Source organism: Brachycentrus maculatus, unplaced genomic scaffold, assembly GCF_059751285.1.
Source record: "Brachycentrus maculatus isolate JH-2025_06_01 unplaced genomic scaffold, ASM5975128v1 h1tg000053l, whole genome shotgun sequence".
NCBI classification, from domain to species: Eukaryota; Metazoa; Arthropoda; class Insecta; order Trichoptera; family Brachycentridae; genus Brachycentrus; species Brachycentrus maculatus.
In genome coordinates this window covers 174,922-197,962 of record NW_028280807.1, presented here as the reverse complement: position 1 = coordinate 197,962, position 23,041 = coordinate 174,922, and the positions used below count along the sequence as shown (strand labels likewise).

General features: G+C 36.0%; 1 protein-coding gene across 1 annotated transcript; it reads left to right on the top strand.

Moving 5' to 3' along the window:
* The first annotated feature begins 218 nt into the window (after positions 1–218).
* LOC148311990 (digestive cysteine proteinase 1-like) lies at positions 219–22,307 on the top strand. The gene is made up of 13 exons (XM_088277971.1): positions 219–354; positions 2,365–2,461; positions 9,449–9,678; positions 10,677–10,818; positions 11,761–11,876; positions 12,490–12,604; positions 12,879–12,959; positions 15,679–15,905; positions 17,233–17,359; positions 17,565–17,673; positions 18,123–18,212; positions 20,725–20,822; positions 21,079–22,307. The coding sequence occupies exons 1-13, from the start codon at positions 303–305 to the stop codon at positions 21,263–21,265; spliced, it is 1,671 nt and encodes a 556-aa protein (XP_088134097.1). The 5' UTR covers positions 219–302; the 3' UTR covers positions 21,266–22,307.
* The last annotated feature ends 734 nt before the right edge of the window (positions 22,308–23,041 follow it).

The following is a 23,041-nucleotide window of genomic DNA, read 5'->3' as shown; positions in this document are numbered from 1 at the left end:
TTTTTAAAAAATGTGTCACTCAATAGCCTAATAACAAAAATAAATAATAAAAAACCTACCGTTTCTTTTTTCAAACGACCCGCTGTCAATGTCATTCGATCCGTTTGTCAATATTTCTGTATTTTTTTCTAGATAACGATTACCCGCGCTGCTTGAAATAATTGTTATTGGCAAATATTTCAGAAGCCTCGTTATCGATTCAGAGAAAAAAAACTCTCATTATTGCTGCGTCGTTTGAGAGCAGCAGACGTCTTAAAACGCGGATTTTAATTTAATTAAGTGATACCTACACTGTCGACACCATGTTAATACACTTATTTTCTATTTTCCTTCTAACAGGATTAACAATTTCAGGTAATGATTCAATCCCTTTAAATGTTTTGAAACTCAAGCATGATAATATCGGTTTATTATTATTATTATACCTTATCATTAATTCATTATGTTTAATTCTTTCCACAAAGACTATATGATTAGACACTAATTATCTAAATTTATTTAGATTTAAAATTTTGCCGCAATTATTTATTAAAAAAATAGATCTACAACTATAAGTAGCTTCTTCTTTTGAACTTATGTAGTACAACTCACGTAGTACATATTTATTATTAACATGCTTCTTTTTAAATTATTCATTCTTTGTTTCTGTTCAAATCAAATATTTGTAGTTTTTATTAGCAATTTAAATCTATTTATATTTTTTATATCAGGTGTATTTTTGCCATTACCCTTTATTATAACCTAAAATAAAAAATGTATACCCACACACAGGCCATTCCTTTGTGGGATCTTTTTTATATTAATATAGTATAATATTTTTGTACTTCTAATATTAATTGTGTTAATATTATATTTGAAATCCAAAAAAAAAATTAACATTTTAGTATATTTTTCAAACTCTTTTATGGTATTGTTTTTTTTTTTAATCTGTAAGTGTGATGTTGAAATATTATCAATAATATTAGCTTATTCTACCTTTGGGTGCTGTAAAACAAATTGTTTTTTTTGCATTTTGAAAATTTGTCAATAAAATTGCAATAAAATCTATTTTAAAAGATATTTCGTTAGAACCGTAAATAATTTTCGATAATTCTATTCATCATATCGTAGTCATACAAGAGAAAGTGACCAAGTGCATTTTTTACAAAAACGTGATTATTGACTATTTGATGCCTTACTAGCTTAATATTGCCCTGAAAAAATCCCAAAGCAATTTTAAACTTGAAAGTATAACATATTGACTTGTTAAAAATGACTAAATGCATTGATGTTTATTTTGTTGCCAAGCAAAAGTGACTTAAATGGCCCTCCTGAACATTTTACGTTTTGTTAGTTGGTCGCTTTCTCCTGTACGATATATATAATAGCATTATTAGATAGAACAAAGATGTCTGCCATCGTAGAATTTTCATAAGGAGAGAATTTGTGATGCCACAAATTCGCCTTTCAGATAAATCCTGCTTACTTAGCTTCTTTAATTTGTGATGAGGAAATGAAAAAGTAATAAAGATATTTAGTTCTCGAAACTAGTCTTGTTTACATTAATAAACTTAAAAAAGTGGTCTTAGGGCGTTTGTCCACTACACGGAATTTCAAAGAATTTTACCGTCCGGTACGTCAGTTATCGTTTTAAAACGACGATTGGCTTGGATTGGGTTGTTCTTTTGTCCATCTTTTTTCGGATCGGTGCGTGAACACATTGCGCGTAAATTCCATCACGCTAAATTGTCTTAGTCGTTTTCATTTTTCAAAACCGGACTGCCGGACGGTCAAATTCCGGGTAGTGGATAATCGCCCGTAGGTCTTACAGGTGTTTTATTTTTACATTTAAATCATCGTGTTATTTCACAAATTCAATGCCAAATAAGTACAATAATTAAAGAAAACACTTTGTTTTTTACTCAAGTGGTAAAAAACAAAGTGTTTTCTTTAATTATTGTAACATGTCTTACCACAAAGTTAATGCCGAAACAATAAATAAAATACCAAATAAGTACATTGTCATCTTGGTCCAGCATGTAATTAATGATCAATAACACAAAGATAATGCTGTATCGATATAATGCAGTGCCCTATGCACCACGGTGCTCTTAACACATTGTTGTCAGGCAGTTTTTTCATCAACCCCGACCCTCATTAGTATACTTATCACAAGAAACCACAAACCTTATTCCGATCTGTACAATGTGTTTTGGCATCTCTGGCGCTCTACCAAAAGTAAGCAAATGTAACGCTTATAAGCGTCTCCCGCTCTCCACCAACAGTATGTAAAAGACGCTTTTAAGTGTTTCTCACAAAAGATTTGTTAAGGGATTGTAATCTACAATTTTATAATTATAAGTGCTAATTTTCTTAAAATTTCAGACCCAATCAAAGAGCCTCCAAAATGGAACGACGTTTATACTGTAAAAGGCATCTTGTCCATTCCATATGCAGAACTCAAGGAGCCGTTCTATACTTGGTATGTTGATAAATATTTATTAAAACATATAACTAAAGTTGATTGAACCAAATAAGAAATTCCAAGTTTATGATGTTCAAATACAATGTCCAAATCTTTGTTCACAAATCTGGATAGGTCCATGTAGGAGCTATTTATATATATATATATATATATATATATATATATATATATATATATATATATATATTTGATTTTATTTTATTTTTATTTTTTTTTATTTTTTTTTCATAATACATAGATACATTCAATATACATATTCATTTCATATACACATTTATTATACGTATTACGGCTCTTTAGGCATGGCCTGTGTTGAGCCGAATACTAACATGGTAATACATAAATATAATAAAAAAAAACCCTTATCCGCACCCAATGGTGCATAGGGCACTGCGTTATATAAACGCAGTGTTATTTTGATCGTTTACACATGAAGGAAAGGTGATCAGCCCTCCGCTTCAGGTACCAGTCCAGGGTAATATTAAATAAATATTACAGTGAAAAAATCACTTATATTTATTTTACCCCCCCTTGGGAATCGAACCCAGGACCTCCAGAACGGTAGCCGAGCGTGCTGACCATTACACTACGAAGGTGGACAAAAATGGTGTGGTAATACATAGTTTATATATATATATATATTTTTTTTAAATAAAAAATATTGACATCTCTACATAGATGAAAGAGGATAAGGAAGTTTTACGTGATAAATACCATTATGACTAACTAACTAACTAACCATCACGCCGCTTCCCCGCAGGGGTAGGCAGAGAGAATAGAGCGCCGCACCACTCTGTGCTTGCAAACATTCTTCGCCTCTTCCACGTTCATGCATCTCCTCATACATACCCGCCGATTGTTACGACTCCTAACCTGACCACTTTCAAGTATTTGGCATACCTGATCGTGCCATGTTTTTCTCGGTCTTCCTCTGCTTCTTTTCCCGCTAACATTCGCCTCGTAAATTTGTTTTACCGTTCTTTCGTCACTCATTCGTTCCGCATGTCCAAACCGTCTCAACACGCCTTTCTTAATTTTATCGATAATGCTTATCTCAGCTTTGCATTCCTTCCTTATTTCACTATTCGCACATCTATCATACATCGTTTTGTCGCACATTCTTCTGAGAGATCGCATTTCTGAGAGATCGCGCTTCTGAGAGATCGAATACCATTATGCATTTCTTCAAATCTATTGTGACACGTATTTCTATGCATTGTGCATCATTTTTATTATGCGGAATGTATAGAAATATGTGGAATGTATAATGGATTTACGAAATAGTGGAATGTGGAATGCGAAATGTACAATAAATAGATTTTTAGAAATAGTGGAATTTACAAAGTAAAACTTAAGTTAAGAATAGATAGATATTACCTCGAAATGACTGCCGAATCAGTTAATGAATATGAAAGTCTGGGTATTTACAGGGCTTACAACTTGCCATAGGCTGATTTAAAAGATCACTTTATTCACCATACGCCATTCTACCCATGATTGACAACCACACTTTCCGAATTTGGGAAGTTGTATATATGTCTATCCTTAAATTGACACCTTCTTTCACATGCGAGTTCCCGTCACAATCTTCGATTGAATTGAGTTAATTTTTTAAAAATGGCAGTGCATAGCTGGGACATTTATATGGACAGTAAAATTTCTTTTCTTTTCCTTTTAACCAGACCGAGCCGCAGAAACGCGGTTTTGGATACAGCTTATAATAAATAAATAAATTTTGAAAATGTAACATAAAATCATCATCATCTTCTAAAGGCAGCGCCTTGTTGTGTCAGCCACTTGTCTCTGTCAGTCGCCATCCTCTTGAGCTGCGAATAGGAGGAGACGTCCATGAGCCGCTTCAAATCCTGGAAGTATGAAGTTCTTGGGCGGCCTCTTGTTCGTTTTCCCAAGATTCTTCCTTCGAAGATGTTGCTAAGAAAGGTGCTATGTCTAATTGAGTGCCCTATTAGACATAAAAAAGAGGATAACGCTAGCCAAGCAAACTTTTATGAAAAAGTACAGCCTCCTAACATAAAATATAAAAGGAAAAATATAAGTAAAAGTAAAATACAAAATTTAAAATTAAAAATGACCAACCACGCTAGTCCGCCTCCGTAGTGTAATGGTCAGCACGCTCGGCTACCGTTCTGGAGGTCCCGGGTTCGATTCCCAAGGGGGGTAAAATAAATATTAGTGATTTTTTCACTGTAATATTTATTCAAAATTACCCTGGACTGGTGCCTGAAGCGGAGGGCTGATCACCTTTCCTTCATGTATAAACGATCAAGATAACACTGCGTTTATATGACACAGTGCCCTATGCTCCATTTGGGTGCGGATAAGGGTTTTATATATATAACCACGCTTTAAATATTAATAATATTTAAAACAATAAATTGATGAATTAAAATGTTTGAATTTTCGCTAAAAAAAAGTTAATTAACATCACGCAGGAGTAGGCAAAGAGAATAGAACGCCACACTAAAATCTGTTGATAATTTTAGCTAACGTCAGAAATAATTTGGGTCTATTTGATCATATTCCGCACTTTGCTTACAATATGCAAACAAATATTCAAGATCACAATAGATTTATCTCTCGTTGGTCAGTCAACCAACTAATAAACTCTTATCATTTTGAATTAATTACTGCAAAGTCTCCATTACTCATTCCTTTTGTTTTTCTAGTCTTGTAATATTTATTAAATGTCCGCAAACCTTGATAATTCATATCTGTATTAGGTATTCAATCAAAATGGCCGACTTTACAAATAATACAGTAAAACCTCGATATAACAGACTAATTGGGGGGAAAGAATGGACGCCTCATTAACCCTCCTTTTCCGGTGTGGTGTACCTTGTACACATTGCTTCTAATAACCATAATATCTCTATAAATATAATAAATACAAGGCTAAGATTTTAGGTATTCCTCCATAACATATTTACGCATTTATTTAAATAATATTAATAATAATCAATTCAATTGAACAAGCTGGATTCGTCAAAGGCAAGGGTACACGTGAGCAAATCTTGAACATAAGACAAATAATCGAGAAAAGTCGGGAGTTCAAGGTTCCGGTCGTACTTTGCTTTATTGATTATACAAAGGCTTTTGACTGCGTGAATTGGAATTGCCTGTGGAAGGTTTTGGAAGCAATGGGTGTACCGAGACAGTTGATAGTTCTTATTCACAACTTATACGTACAAAATTTGGCATCGGTAAGAGTTGATAATTTCCTCTCAGAGTCATTTCAAGTACAAAAAGGCGTGAGACAAGGGTGTATACTGTCTCCTGATCTCTTCAATATATATGGAGAATATATAATGAGGAAAGTACTAGACGGGTGGGAAGGTGGCGTATCAGTAGGGGGCAAAAAGATCTCCAATATAAGGTTCGCAGACGACACAACGCTAATAGCCAACAATGAGGACGAAATGGCTGAACTCCTCCATAGAGTCGAAATAGAAAGCCAGCATTTAGGACTGCAAATAAACAAAAGTAAAACCAAGGTTCTTGTCATCGACCGATTCAGCACCCTGATAAGGAACAATTCTTTAAGGGATTATGAAGAAGTCGACGACTTTATCTATTTAGGTGCACTCATTTCTAAAGATGGAGGCTGTGAAGCAGAAATCCGGAGAAGAATTGGAATGGCAAAATCAGCAATGTCTAGTCTGGCGAAGATATGGAAAAATCGGTCCATACTGAGGAAAACGAAAACCCGTCTAGTGAAATCTCTTGTATTCTCCATTGCGCTGTATGTAGTGGAAACATGGACACTGAGGAAAAAGGAAAGACATATGCTGGATGTGTTTGAAATGTGGTGCTGGAGGAGGATGCTGCGCATTCCTTGGACTGCAAGACGCACAAACGTCTCCATTCTCCGCGAACTGTCAGTGACAGAAAGACTCTCCACGACTTGCAGGAAAAGGATTCTGTCCTACTTTGGGCATATCGCCAGAAAGAACGAGAAGAGTCTTGAAAAACTGGTAGTAACAGGTACAGTTGAAGGCAAGCGGGCAAGAGGACGGTCTCCAACAAGATGGACAGACCAAATAAAGGAATTAACCGGATCCTCGCTAAACGCTGCCATCAAGTTGGCCCAGGACCGGGAAGAATGGAGAGGACTTGTGCACCAAGTGCCTGACATTCCAGAAGACCACGACGCTCAGCATTGAGCAAGAAGATGAAGAAGAATAATAATCAGAATTTATTGGGTACATCGGAAGTATTTTGTGAATATCGGAAACAAATTTGCGTAAAAACAGCGCGTGAAGAGTGTGCGGAAACCGTGACACTATATTCGCATCTCACTCTTGCATATTTGCACTGTGCAAGCGTGAGGAGCTCAAAGCTCAATGTTCTCCGGTTAGCAGCCAGTGGGCTAGCGGCAGTAGCTTTTGGGCTTCAGACAAGAGTGGATCTATGCTTGTTCCGTGAGCTTTGCCAGAGGGTTTTTTAATGTTTTTTTAGCAAATGAATCTTAATTATTATAATTTTTTACTTCATTTATAATTAAGGGGATTAGCTATGGATGTCTGTATTTTTCCGATTTAAAATCGCAAATTTTTTATTGTGTAGTGACTACCCAACACTGGGACGCACATTTTTATTTTAGCACCAGAGGGGAAAGGTTAAAGCTGAAAGTCCGTTATATAAAATTCGGTTGAAAATCCGGTGGAACCTCTCGTAACGAGCGTAATTCATTCCGGAATCTTACTCATAATGCGATTTTGTTTTGTTTTAACTGGCACAGAAGTCCCGGCTCACAAGTGAATGTCATGAAAAACGGACTTGCCTTGGACTTGACTTGATTTCGCTTGTTAAGGGTGCAACTTTTTCACTTTTTTTTGTTCGTTATGTGAATTACTGTAATAATATGAAAAATTGTTTACTTGCGGTGACGCTTAAATTGTATTTTTTTAACCCTTTTCCGCACCCGATGGTGCATAGGGATCTGCATCATACAAACGCAGTGTTATCTTGATCGTTAACACATGTAGGAAGAAAGGTGATGTAAAGCCCTCCGCTTCAGGTACCAGCCCTGTTGAATAAATATTAGAGTGAAAAATCACTTATATTTATTTGACCTCCCCCTGGGAATTGAACCCGGGACTTCCAGTAGGTTAGCCGAGCGTGCTGACCATTACACTATGTAGGTGGACTTAAATTTAAGCATGTGCAATATTAACAGGACATTTAAAAATATATATATTTGATGGGATTTTTGTCTGTTATATCCAAAGTTCGTTGTATAGAGGTCCTTTACATCTCACCAATAGATGTCTCTAGTGAAGTTTTAGTGATTCATGAACAAGGTTTCTAAATTAGTTCATATGTATAGAACTTCCAAGAATTTGAGTAGTGTGGTTGTCAATAATGGGTAGAATTGGTGAATGTTACACGTGTGTAAAGTGATCACTTAAACCAGCCTATGACGGTCGTAAGCCCCGTAAATACCCAGACTTCCATATTCTTCTTCATATTTGATGAGATGTCAAAAAATGATATATAGAGGTCCGTTATATCTAGGTTTTAACTGTACCAATGTGTTTAGTAGTAGTAGATACATATATTTATACAACATAGTTCTTACTAGAACGAATTTTCTTATCATTTGGCTTCTGACCTATGAACTAAATGTTTACACATTTTTCTGATTTATTTATTGCTACGCAGATAATTTACGAAATGTTGACGCAGCGTTCTTCAATTGATACAGTACGAGCGGGTTTCAAAAATTCATATGGCATTTTTCCTGTTTTTTTTTTATTAAAATCTCAACGAAGATAAAGATGTTTATAGAGATGGCAATATGGAGGTCTGGGCTTGTGACCTGTTTACAAGATTAAAAAATTCATTATAAAGGCATTTTTCAATATTTTTATTGATATCTCAACATAGATAATACAGTCTTTTACGATGGCAAAACAGAGGTGTGGGCGTTTACAGGGCTTATGACCTGTTAACGATAAAGTTTCAAACATAAAAAAAAAATATTTCTAACGAACCATTATGCCGCTCGCTGCAGGAGTAGCCAGAGAGAAAAGAACAGTCTGTACAAACAATTTACGCCTCTTCCACATTCATACTAGTCCTCATACATACCCGCCGATTATTCCGACTCCTGAACTGACAACTTTCAAGTGTTTGAAATACTTAAATTTTTCTTGGTCTTCATCTGCTTCTATTACCAACCATATTTGCTTCATAAATCTGTTTTACTATTTTTTCTTCACTCATTCGATTCACATGTCCAAACCATCATCTAAACTCACCTTCCTTAATTTTATCGATAATGTTTATCTCAGCCTTGCATTTTTTCCTTTTATCACCATTGGACCATCTATCATACATGGTTTTGCCGCACTGAGATATCGCATCCAACTGCATTCAGTCTACTTCCATCCTTCTTTTGCTAACTACATGCTTCACTTCTATACATTAGAGTTGGTACCAGGACTGCATTGTGTACTGCCAGTTTTATGCATTGTTTTTGTTTTGCCGCACTGAGAGATCACATTTTTACTGCATTCAGTCTACTTTCATCCTTTTTTTTCCAAATTCATGCTTCACTTCCATACATTTTGTCCGCCTCCGTAGTGTAATGGTCAGCACGCTCTGCTACCGATCTGTAGGTCCCGGGTTCGATTCCCAAGGGGGGTAAAATAAATATAACTGATTTTTTTCACTGTTGTGTTTATTCAATATTACCCTGGACTGGTACCTGAAGCGGAGGGCTGATTACCTTTCCTTCATGCGTAAACGATCAAGATAACACTGCGTTTATATGATGCAGTGCCCTATGCACCATTGGGTGCGGATAAGGGTTTAAAAAAAAATCATGACTCCATTGTGAACTTACATACTTTTTTATGGGTTACGATCTGTGTGACGATTGGTTTGCTTCTTTGATGATCTTCAACTATCCTCTACAATTTTATCTATAACGCAATTGAATTAATAAAATCGCGCAAACAGGTTTGACAAGTCTCACGGGGTTTCCCGCATCGACTACTACGGCGGGATGGTGAAGACGTACCAGCTGTCTTCCGGGGCCGTGGGAGGCTTCGGCTCCAGCATCAAGGTCGCCCCGGTCACCACGGAGCAGCAGATGAACGTGCAGACCTGCCTCCAGGTCAACGGCAGCCAGGAGAATTCGGTGGAAGTCCAGTCCATCCTGCCCGATCTCACTGGATTTGAGTACACTGGTAAGATTATTTATTGATTTAGCATTTAATTTGTAGAACTCCATTTTAACTAAGTTAACTTACACTTAGCATTTCTACTAAGTTAACTTAGTAGACTCATAAAATCTGTGTTTAATTTAAAATGAATGCATAAAACACTGGTGAGACCTCAACACACTCCTTGCAAGCGTGGGCCTTGCTTGTATTTTAGAAATATTGTGATTTTTTGTCCTTTACTTTTCACCCTTTGACTACTAAGACTTTTGGGATTATATATTATAAAATAAATAATAAATTATTAAAAAATAAACATAAATAATTGAAAAGTATAGTTTTCATTGACATTGTTAGTCAGTAACCTTTTAACCGCGTTAACTTTGTTCCTGAGAGACGCCCGTGCGCGGCAGTATTTCGCCGTTTTTTAAATGATTACTTTTATCAGGTATTTAGTTAAGAAACTATTTATTTTCCTAAACAAAAACGTTCAATGGGATTCATTGTGCCTTTTTGGTACTCTATAATACACTTGTGTCACATTATTCTTGAAATATATTGTAATAAAAACAAATAAGATCGTAACATAAATAAATCAAAGCACGCATCGTGTGTCACTCTTACCCACTGGCGATGCGTAGCGTCGAGAGTGAGACAGATATAGGGCATGATTATGGCGCGGACTAATTATCGACCTCAAGAAAAATCAGGGATCTGTTCTTTTATTTATCCTTGTGATGTTACAAATTATAAGTCAGATATTCAACTGATGTCATAAGGCCAAGGATTCACGTATTATTTTATCCAAAGTTCCACACCATGACAAAATCCCTCCAAGTTGAACTGAGGTTCGAAACTTGGAGCAATGTAAAAACACAAACGCTTATGTCAGCCGTGTATGGGGCATGTTTTGTGAAAACACATACGGTTATGCGAGCCGCGTGGATCCGGTTAATTAAGTTTTTTTTATTTATTTTTTGGTGCTCATTATTCTGTATTTGTATAATTTAGTATTGTGTTTTCAGGCGAAGAGACGATCCGTGGTGAACAGACCCAGAAGTGGAGGTTGGTGGAGAAGTTTGGAGATAAGATCAACAAGTACAGCATCTGGATCAAGTACAGGAGGCCCTCCGGAGCCATCTCAGACTCCCTTCCTATCCCGGTCAGGTGTGTATCTTCTAACATTTGAAATATCTTTTTTTTTGTCTTCTCCGTCTTGTTGTGACCCTTGTGGAAGCAATGACTCTTCTCCAGCTATCCCTTGACTGCGCTGCACGTAGCGCCCCAACCACCGAGGTGCCTGCTGCTGCCTTAACTTGATTGGTCCATCGTATGGGGAATCTGTCTTAAATTAATAATAAATATAAAAAAAATAGACAAAAAAGTCCTAATAAACTGCTAATGAAGCAATTTGTCATCAGGTTCTTAAAGTAATCATTCAATGAAAGTATAAAGAACAATGTTTGTATTTATGTACACACATAAATACATATACAAACTTCACACATACACTTGCATATACACACTTATACATATCGCTCACTCCTTTCGAGAACGTCATATATCGAAAATCCTCAATTTTCAGTTGTGCATGTTTTCGGAATGCCCAGAAAATGTACTACATATATCCCAGCAAAAGCGGCATATTTTTAACTTAATATTTACCCGCTACAGGGCAGAAAGTGTTGATTTTGCATTTTGAAGAAAAGGTATTGTTTAATTATTTTTTTATATATACTAAATATTTTTCAAATGGAGAAAAAACATTCAGGTTTTACCCAAAAAGATATGTTGCAAAGTAAAAAGTTCAATAAGTGGCTTGATATTTATTTTCAATACATTTCATCATAATTAAGTTATTTAAATATTAAAAGACAACACTTGTATGGTACCACTTTTTTATTTTATTAATATAATGTAATAATGCATACACAGTTAGTTTCGAGATAGACAGATTTCCTCATCAAAAGGTGAAAATACAATCTGTATTGATGAAAAAGAGGTTTTGTTCATTATCATGTCAATCCACAAAGTTAATACGAAATCAGTATATAATATAAATCTCAGAGTTATTTTATGGTGTCCTTATTGATGTGTGTGTCTTTGCAGGTACGAAATGCGAGGATTCAACTCTCTTCTGGGCTCCCACTACGACCACTACTATTTGGACTATGAAGAGTACAGCGTGGACGATATACCTAAGGAAATATTCTCCCTTGATGCCAGTGAGTACTCGGCCTGTTTATTCAAACCTCCCTTGAGTAACGATGTTAAACAGGGATGTGTAATGTCATCTGCATTGCATGAAAGAGCTGGAAGGTTCAAATATTAAGGACCTGACTGTCTGTCCCCTATTGTCTGCTGATGATGCAATGCTCTTTGCTGATTAAAGTACTGGCAGTGGTGATATTAATTTTAAGACAGACTCCGTAGCGTAGTTGGGTAGACACTTAACTGAGAAACTGGCGTCGCAGGTTTGATTCCCGCCAAGTGCAAAATAATTTCATGAAATATTTATTTTCAATTGGTCTGGGTGTTTGTGATGTATTTTTCACATTTGGCTCACTCCTTTCAAGAACGTCAAAAATCAAAAAACTTGATTTTTCAGAAGAACGTTTTTAAAGTTTAAAAATATAGTACAATGTATTACAAATAAATATCAAGCCACTTATTGAACTTTTTACTATGCAACAGATCTTTTTAGGTAAAACCTGAAGGTTTTTTCTACGTCCGTTCTAGGTCCTTCAGAAATGTGCAAATACACAGGCTTCCACACTCCCGGCCAAATGGCTTTTTGGTCTATGTTGAGATGTTACCCGATGCTGTTTTTCATTTCAGATATGAAGTGTGTCGGGTTTCCGGGTCCGGGCGACAAACACCTCTATACTTTCAATCCCGTCAGAGAGTTTGTCTACCCGACCAACACAGATCATGTGGAAGATGAATTTTCTCGGTACGTATATAAGTTTATATCACACTTGGGTCGATTGATGCTTAAGGACGTGAAGGGTATTTTTACCTTCTGCGCCGGCCTCATTTCAAAGTCAGAAAGAAGGAATTATCCAATGTTTTTATATGAATATTATATACCAATTTTTTTGTTAAGGTCTTAACTTTGTGTAAATAATTATCAAATCCCGTCCACTGCCGTAAAAATGTGTTCAACGTCTGAAATGTATGAAAAAAGAAATATAAGATTTTAATGGTGTGACAACTTCTGCCTTCAGATTCAAGAATAAGCACAAGAAGGACTACAAAGGACATTTGGAGCACACGCAAAGACAAGAAATATTCAGACAGAATTTGAGGTCGTTTAAATTTATTAATTTTTATACAAAGTAATGGTATTAACACATTGTCGGCGGGACACGGCGTTTCCCGTTTTTCGCGGACTGTCGGTCAACTGCGGGACACGGCAAATGCCGTTTTTGACGACTGTCGGTTATCGGCGGGAAACGGCAATATACGGGTTTGTAATCAGAGTGAAATAAAACGCGTTGAAGGGTAATCTGCTACCTGGGTGCTAGGCGACAGTCTGTTGACGTTATTTGAGATGTCTTGACCGGATTGGCTAGTGTGTCGCTTGTATGTCGCGAGTTTTTATGCGATCTCAATCTCAAGTTTAGTTTGAGCCATTTCACATATTGGACTATTTCTCATACCGCTCGCACTGTTTTGTTTACTGTTTGGTATTTTATTATTTGAATATATTAGCATTGTATAGGGAATGATACCTCGGAGGGGAAAACTATTTTTTAGAGTTTACAATGCTTCTAAAATTGTGAAATACGGAATACTTAATTAAAAATTATGATTATAATTTATTTTTGATGATCAATTTCAATCGAAAACATTATTTGGTTTAGAAATTGTGTCAATTTTAAGAAAGCGATATATTTTTGCGCTAATCGCGAAAAACGTCCGCTATAGACTAGAGTCAATTGTTGGAAGCGCCCGACTACAATGTGTTAATAAGATTACTTTTTTAATGTGTTAATTGTTAAATCAATAATTGTTTTATGTATTAATTGTTATGTCCGCCTTCGTAGTGTAATGGTCAGCACGCTCGGCTACCGTTCTGGAGGTCCCGGGTTCGATTCCCAAGGGGGGTAAAATAAATATAAGTGATTTTTTCACTGTCATATTTATTCAATATTACCCTGGACTGGTACCTGAAGCGGAGGGCTGATCACCTTTCCTTCATGTGTAAACGATCAAGATAACACTGCGTTTATATGACGCAGTGCCTTATGCACCATTGGGATGCGGATAAGGGTTTTATTATATTTTTATTATATATTGTTAAATCAAACACAGATTTTTTTTGAGTCTATTAAATTTTTTTTATTGTTAAATAACACATAAAAATTAATATTGTGACAATTGTTTCGCCTAGTTATGGCATTTTCAAACAAATGTGAAGATCAAATGGACTGACGGTCAAAGTAGTAGTAAAATAAATGTATACCCACACACAGGCCATGCCTTTGTGGGATCTTTTTTGTATTAATATAATATAGTATTATGTACTTGTAATTATAATATCGCTCACTCCTTTCAAGAACGTCATAAATCAAATGTTTTCGGAATTTCTAGAAAATGTACTATATCCCAGCAAAAGCGGCATATTTTAAACATAATAATTACTCGCTACAGGGCAGAATGTGTTGTTTTTGCATTTTGAAGAAAAGGTATTGTTTAATTATTTTTTCTAAATATAATAAATATTTTTCAAATGGAGAAAAAACCTTCAGATTTCATCTCAAAAGATCTGTTGCACAGTAAAAAGTTTTAAAAGTGGCTTGATATTTATTTTAAATACATTGCATTATATTTTTAAACTTTGAAAACATTCTCCTGAAAAATCAAGTTTTTTGATTTATGACGTTCTTGAAAGGAGTGAGCGATATGTATATTGCGAAATGCAAAAGAATTTAAAATAAAGGAAAAAATGTAATAATAATAATTACACACAATTGGAAAACTTTAACCCTTTTTGGTCCATAAAAATAAAAAAATAAAAATCCCACTGATCCACAATAGATTTACACCAGTATAGGGTAAAACAATACATCAGGTTTTTTTTCAATAAAACTACACTTGTGTTAAAAATTTATTTTTATTTTGAATGTATACAATCTTGTCTCTTATTATCACATTTTATAGACATCTAATGTATGATATCGGTGAAAACAGTCACCGATGCAAAGGCCGGGCTTCCTCTCGCAAGTGACGCAAATGTATCGGGTTTCTTTCCTACCTCCAGGAATTTTTCGTTGAGCGTAACATTTTTCCATACACGTGGGCTATTGTGGATGGAATCGTCATCACTGTTACTGACATGCGCACGGGTCGAGTGTAACTGACGCCGGTAGCCGGACATCCGAGTGACGGGCACCGAGCCAGCCCCCAAAACAAACCTTTTGTATCATTCTCAGGTAGAAAGTTACACATTCTAGGGGTCATAAAAATCATAGGACTCACCGGAATAAAGTTGATGTCGAATGACATTCAACACGGGACCGGAAAGGGTTAAATCTCTTTTACGCTAGGCCCATTTTGGTCCTTTAATCTTGGAGATAATTAATTATTGAATTTATTTGTTGATCTTATCTCCAAACTTCTCCACCAACCTCCACTTCTGGGTCTGTTCACCGCGAATCGTCTCTTCGCCTGAAAATACAATACTATATTATACAAATACAGAATAATGAGCACCAAAAAATAAAAAAAAACTTAACTAACCGGATCCACGTGGCTCGCATAACCGTATGTGTTTTCATAAAACATGCCCCATACGCGGCTGACATAAGCGTATGTGTTTTTACTTTGCTCCAAGTTTCGAACCTCAGTTCAACTTGGAGGGATTTTTTCATGGTGTGGAGCTTTGAATAAAATAATATGTCAATCCTTGGCTTTATGACATCTGTTGAAATATCTGACTAATAATTTGCCCATTTTGATTTGATTTGCACATTTTGCCCATTAATCTTGGAGATTGATAGATTATTGAATTTATTTGTCTAGATATGTCCACTCGTTGAACCGCGCTAACCTCGGCTACACGCTCACCGTGAACCATCTGGCGGACCGCACGGAGGCGGAGAGCGCGGCCCTGCGCGGGCGCCAGTTCACCACGCGCCACAACGGGGCCGCGCCCTTCCCCTACACCCGCCAGCACAGCGCCGACATGGCCAGCAAGCTGCCCGCCGACTGGGACTGGAGGCTACAGGGGGCCGTCACGCCCGTAAAAGGTGAATAACTAAATCCAGTCAACTTTGTAGACATCTCAATGTGGATGAAGAAGAATATTGAAATATTATTTTTTTATATTCAACCCTTATCCGCACCCCAGTGGTGCATAGGGCACTGTGTTATATAAACGCAGTGTTATCTTGATCGTTTACACATGAAGGAAAGGTGATCAGCCCTCCGCTTCAGGTACCAGTCCGTGGTAATATTGAATAAATATTACAGTGAAAAAATCACTTATATTTATTTTACCCCACTTGAGAATCGAACCTGGGACCTCCAGAACGGTAGCCGAGCGTGCTGACCATTACACTACGGAGGCGGACGAAATATTATTTTAAGAGAGGCGATATTGAAATATTGTTTTAAGAAATAAAAATACTTTGTTTTTTGATCCATTCACATTTTTATTAACCAACTAGTTTCGGCAACAACCTGTTGCCCTCTTCAGGGTTTAGTTTATGACTCTTTAATATATAGATACAAATTAAACCCTGAATAGGGCAACAGTATTTTTATTTCTTAAAATAATATTTCAATATGATTCACAAAGTTAATGCTTTCAATATTCAAAACAAAGAATATTGATAGCTGTCCCACCGCATTCCCAGATCTGATACAGAAGCATCTAGGCTTTCCCACAGACCTCTTGCAAAGCATTTTTAACTTAGTTGCGTAATTTATTGAAAATGTGACTCAAAATTGTATCCCGATTTTATTGTGAATTTACATTTAAAAGCTTTCAATATCCCTGTCACTGCCAATCTAAGTTTGTAAAGTAAAACTCATAGATATATATTATTGTAATGCTGAATTGACTGAAGAAGTCGCGGGTAATTAAAGGAAGAGGGAGATCTCCACTAGATGGACTGTACTATGTTTTGACATGTCGCTCACTCCTTTCAACAACGTCATATATAAAAAAACTAGATTTTTCAGGAGATTGTTTTTAATGTTTAAAAATATAATAAAATGTATTAAAAATAAATATCAAGCCACTTATTGAACTTTTTACTATGCAACAGATCTTTTTAGGTAAAACCTGTAGGTTTTTTCTCCATTTTAAAAATATTTATTTAGTTTATTTAAAGAAATAATTAAACAATACCTTTTCTTCATGATGCAAAAAGAACACTTTCTGCCCTGTAGCGGGTAAATATTAAATTAAAAATATGCCGCTTTTGCTGGGATATAGTACATTTTATGGGCATTCCAAAAATATGCACAACTATAAATTGACGATTTTTGATATTTGACGTTGTTGAAAGGAGTGAGATTTGTATAGAGGAAGAAGTATGTTTGACAGAGGTGTGTTATGCATATTTCTAGATCAATCGGTATGCGGTTCGTGTTGGTCGTTTGGGACGATCGGAGCCATCGAGGGGGCCCTGTTCCTTCACAACGGGGGCCATCTGAAGAGGCTCAGCCAGCAGGCGCTCATTGACTGCTCTTGGGGGTATGTACGCTTTCAGGCTGTCTTGCCTTATCCAAATTTTTCATTGCCTAATCCTATGGGATTATTAGATACAACCCATATGAATGAAGAAGAAGCCAGAGCCATACACAAAGTAAAGTAAAGTAAGCCTTTTCAGAACTCTATGTTGGGACGTTGTTGTATTACGTGTGTGCTTCACATAGCAATCGAAGGTATCCTTCTGCAGGTACGGCAACAATGGCTGCGACGGGGGCGAGGACTTCCGCTCCTACCAGTGGATCATGAAGCACGGAGGCGTTCCCCTTGAGGATGAGTATGGCGGATACTTGGGGCAGGTGAGAATTCACAAAAAAATCTCTCAATAAGTTTAAGAATATAATTAAATATATTGAAAATAAATATCAAGAAACTTATTGAACTTTTTGCTATGCAACAGATCTTTTTAGGTAAAACCTGAAGGTTTTTTCTCCATTTGAAAAATATTTAGTTAATTTAAAAAAATAATTAAACAATACCTTTTCTTCAAAATGCAAAAACAACACTTTCTGCCCTGTAGCGGGTAAATATTAAGTTAAAAATATGCCGCTTTTGCTGGGAAGTAGAATATTTTCTGGGCATTCCGAAAACATGCACTACTGAAAATTGACGATTTTTTATTTATGACGTTGTCGAAAGGAGTGAGCAACATACTTATTATACTCCTAAAATAGTAATTTCAACTACATAGTCATGTAAAAGCGGGAGTGCAATTTGAACAAGTATTTTGATGTTCAACTATTTGCAGGATGGATATTGCCATGTGGATAATGTGACTCTGCACGCTCCCATCACGGGCTACGTCAACGTGACCGCAAACGACCGAGACGCACTCAGGGTAAGCTTTTCCCGTCACTCCATTCCCAGCATCCACAAAGTCAGTACTAGAGACATTTACATATTTGTAAATGGGCTTGTAATTGGACAGCTAGACGCACCAACGAGTCCATTAGTCAGGAGTTACACTCGGATGGCTTGACTCTGGCCAGTGTCTGTACACAACGGATTCTCCAGCTCTTTGGACAAGTTGCGCGTGACAATGAAGATAGCTTGGAGGGGAAGAGAGGGAGAGGATGGTCCCCACACGATGGACTGAAGAAGTTAAGGCAGCAGCAGGCGCCTCGGTAGTTGGAGTGCTACGTGCAGCGCAGTCAAGGGATAACTGGAGAAAAGTATTGCTTCCACAAGGGTCACAACCCTCAGTAATATGGAATAAGACGGAGAAGAAGAGGAGCAGAGACAACTTGGCATGAGTTATTACTCCACCCACGTCTATATATGTATATCTGCCATTACTATCTATCATTAGAACCCTAACTGTCCATCAAACCTCATTCCTTAGCTTTTCCCTATATCTCCTATCCAAATCTCCCTTCTTCCTTTGCCTTTCTTACTATCATCAATTTGTAATTTTCATGAATATTTCTTCTTCAAACCCTTATCCGCACCCCAATGGTGCATAAGGCACTGCATCATATAAATGCAGTGTTATCTTGATCGTTAACATATGAAGGAAAGGTGATCAGCCCTCCGCTTCAGGTACCAGTCAAGGGTAATATTGAATAAATATTAGAGTGAGATAATAACTTATATTTATTTGACCCTCCCCTGGGAATGGAACCCGGGACCTCCAAAATGGTAACCGAGCATGCTGACCTACGGAGGTGGATTATTTTATTAATATTTTTACCATGCATATTTAACCGGATCCACGCAGCTCGCATAACCGTTTGTGTTTTTACAAGACATGCCCCATACGCGGCTGACATAAGCGTTTGTGTTTTCACTTTGGTCCAAGTTTCGAACCTCAGTTCAACTTGGAGGGATTTTTTCATGGTGTGGAACTTTGGATAAAATAATACGTCAATCCTCGGCCTTATGACATCTGTTGAAATATCTGACTAATAATTTGTAACATCACAAGGATAAATAAAACAACAGATCCCTGATTTTTCTTGCGGTCGGTAATTAGTCCGCGCCATAATCTTGCCCTATATCTGTCTCACTCTCGACGCTACGCATCGCCAGTGGGTAAGAGTGACACACGATGCGTGCTTTGATTTATTTATGTTACGATCTAATTTGTTTATAGTACGATATATTTCAAGAATAATGTGACACACGTGTATTGTAGAGTACCAAAAAGGCACAATGAATCCCATTGAACGTTTTTGTTTAGGAAAATAAATCGTTTCATAACTAAATACATGATAAAAGTAATAATTTAAAAAACGGCGAAATACAGCCGCGCACGAGCGTCTCTTAGGAACAAAGTTAACGCGTTTAAAAGGTTAATAAAATGTTCAAGTGCTAACTACCCTCTGATTGCAAACAGCTCTATATGGTTTATATTTGAAGCACTAACTTTATGATTTTCCATTTTATAATTAAAATGTAACTTTGTTTTAAAATCATTATAAATATTTCACTATAAATATTAATAAGGAAGTGGTTAGCTTGAAAACCGGTAGACATTTTAATTAAATATTTATAGTGATTTTAAAACAAAGTTTAATTTTAACTAGCTATATATGGTATATGTCCGCCTCCATAGTGTAATGGTCAGCATGCTCGCCTACCGTTCTGGAGGTCCCGGGTTCGATTCCCAGGGGGGTTCAATAAATATAAGTGATTTTTTCACTCTAATATTTATTCAATATTACACTGGACTGGTACCTGAAGTGGAGGGCTGATCACCTTTCCTTCATGTGTAATCGATCGAGATAACACTGCCTTTATATGAAGCAGTGCCCTATGCACCATTGGGGTGCGGATAAGGGTTCTATTATTTTATTATTTAAAATATGTATAGTGATTATAAAACAAAGTTTAATTTTAATTAGCCATATATGGTATCAAAAGTTTTAACCTATATCAGTCTTTTTTGTTGTTGGTTGGAAGACATTGCTTTTTAGCCATATTTCCCGCCAATGTACATATTTCTTTTTTGTACATGAAGTTTAAATAAATAAATTAACATGTCATTCCACAGAGTTAAGGCCAAATCAATTAATAATATATAATGTTAATGAATGAGTGAGGAAAGAACGGTAAAACAAATTTATGAGGCGAATGTAAGTGAAAAAAAGAGCAGAGGAAGACCGTGAAAAACATGGCACGATCAGGTATGCCAAATACTTGAAAGTGGTCAGGTTAGGAGTCGTAACAATCGGCGGGTATGTATGAGGAGATGCATGAACGTGGAAGAGGCTAAGAATGTTTGCAAAGACAGAGTGGTGTGGCGTTCTATTCTCTCTGCCTACCCCTGTGCGGCGTGATGGTTAGTTAGTTAGTTTGTTAGTTAATGTTAAATGTTTGAAATTTTACAAATTGTTTTTTTTTGTTTTCAGCTTGCCATTTTTAAACATGGACCGATCTCTGTTGCCATTGACGCATCTCAAAAGACATTCAGCTTCTATTCAAACGGAGTGTACTACGAGCCCAAATGGTGAGTACACTTAACTTCCAGCTAGGCCGGCCCCCTGGGCTAACATTGGTCACCCCTCTGTGCATCTGATGACCGCCTCATTTTGACATGAAAGTACTTCTTGTGACACTCGTCCATGCCTAATGGTGCATAGGGCAATGCATCGCTGTAATGCAGTGTCATCTTGATCATTAATTATTTAAATCCTTTTGATATAACCACGGGACCACAACCCGACACATGAGTTTGATCTTTCTCTCTTTTTCTTTCTTGATAGTCACAACAAGCTGGAGGAGCTGGACCACGCTGTGCTGGCCGTGGGCTACGGCACCATCAACGGAGAAGATTACTGGCTGGTCAAGAACTCCTGGTCCAACTACTGGGGCAATGATGGCTACATCCTGATGTCCGCCAAGAACAACAACTGCGGAGTGGAGACCACTCCGACATATGTCACCATGTGAAAGTGATCACCGACTTCCCCGTAGCAACATACACCATTACAACATACCTATATTTAAAAAAAAAATAACGGCATTTACTTTGTGTTAAGACATTATTATATTATTAAAGAAAAACACCGGTTTTTTTATCACTTGAGTTCATCTCAACAATAAAATGGTTAAAAATCCTTAAAATTCCGTATGTGATGCTTTTTTTATAAACATTTATATGGTAGTCGTACAGGACAAAGTGACCAACTAACAAAGCGTAAAATGTTCAGGAGGGCCATTTAAGTCACTTTTGCTTGGCAACAAAATAAACATCAATGCAGTTAGTCATTTTTAATAAGTCAATATATTATACTTCCAAGTTTAAAATCCTTTGGGATTTTTTCAGAGCAATATTAAACTAGTAAGATATAAAATAGTCAATGATCACGTTTTTGTAAAAAATGCACTTGGTCACTTTCTCCTGTATGAAGACGATATATTGTTTCGGCATTTACTTTGTGGTAAGACATGATGAAACTGTAAAAGAAAAAGTTAAGTTTTTAACACTCAAGTGGTAAAAAACACCTGTTTTTTACCACTTGAGTTCATCTGAACAATAAAATGGTTAAAAATCCTCAAAATTCTGTATGTAATGCTTTTTTTTATATAAATTTATATTTAGATTATCTCGGTAGTGTAAAGGCAAAGGGGTATATTTGTCTCAGACCAAATTTTACTGGGGAGCAAAAACAAACTTTTAAAATTAAATAACTGATTTGTTTTATGTATTTTTATATGTACATGCCTCAATAAAACTAAATAAGTATTGCAACTACAGCTATATCCTTTTGCCAGATTATGGAATACACTATTTTAGACATTTTGTGGAACAAACTTAGAAAATGAAATTTTTTACATATATACCCCTTTGCCATTACACTACCAATCTATTATTATAAAACTAATGTAATTAAATGTTGATTCATTTGCCAAACATAGCAATAGTTCATTCCTGATAAATTGAAATAATTATTTGTAGCTATATTCGATTAAACTTTTTTATAATTCTCAATTTCGTGTTTTATTTTTATGAATATCATACCCTTTTTTTACTTGTCTTCTTCATCACTTTTTTTGTTTTAAAAATTAGGATTTATGCAAATGAAAAAGGCAAAATTATTAGGAAAATTGATGAATAATGGCGATCTTGGAAGAAAATAGTGATTTTATAAACTTTTTTGCTGTTATTGGGATTATTATTGTTATTGTATGTTGACATGGAATAGGTACTACACACACACACACACACACACACACACACACTCACCCCAACCAACATAACTTTCATAAGAATAGCATTATCGGAGGATTTTTTTAAATGGCCATAGTTTTGTTAATTAATGTTGTATAATATATTGTTTTGGCTGTAAAAATCCCAAATAAAATAAAATAAAATAAATTAAAAATAAAATTATCCTAAGAAAATGTGGTATTGTTGGAGTAATTCTAGTGAATTTGAAAAACTGAATGTCTTAATAGAAAATAATGAGAAACTGTAAACCTTATTAAAAAAAGTGGAAAATATTCATGATTGACAAAAGAAAATAGGAATATATATTAGTTATAGCGGCTTGTATGCCTTATACTGGGAATATTGTAGGATTTATCAAGGAAAATTGGGGATGTCGCTCACTCCTTTCAAGAACGTCATAAATCAAAAATCGTCAATTTTCAGTTGTGCATGTTTTCGGAATGCCCAAAAAATTTACTATATCCCAGCAAAAGTGGCATATTTTTAACTCAATA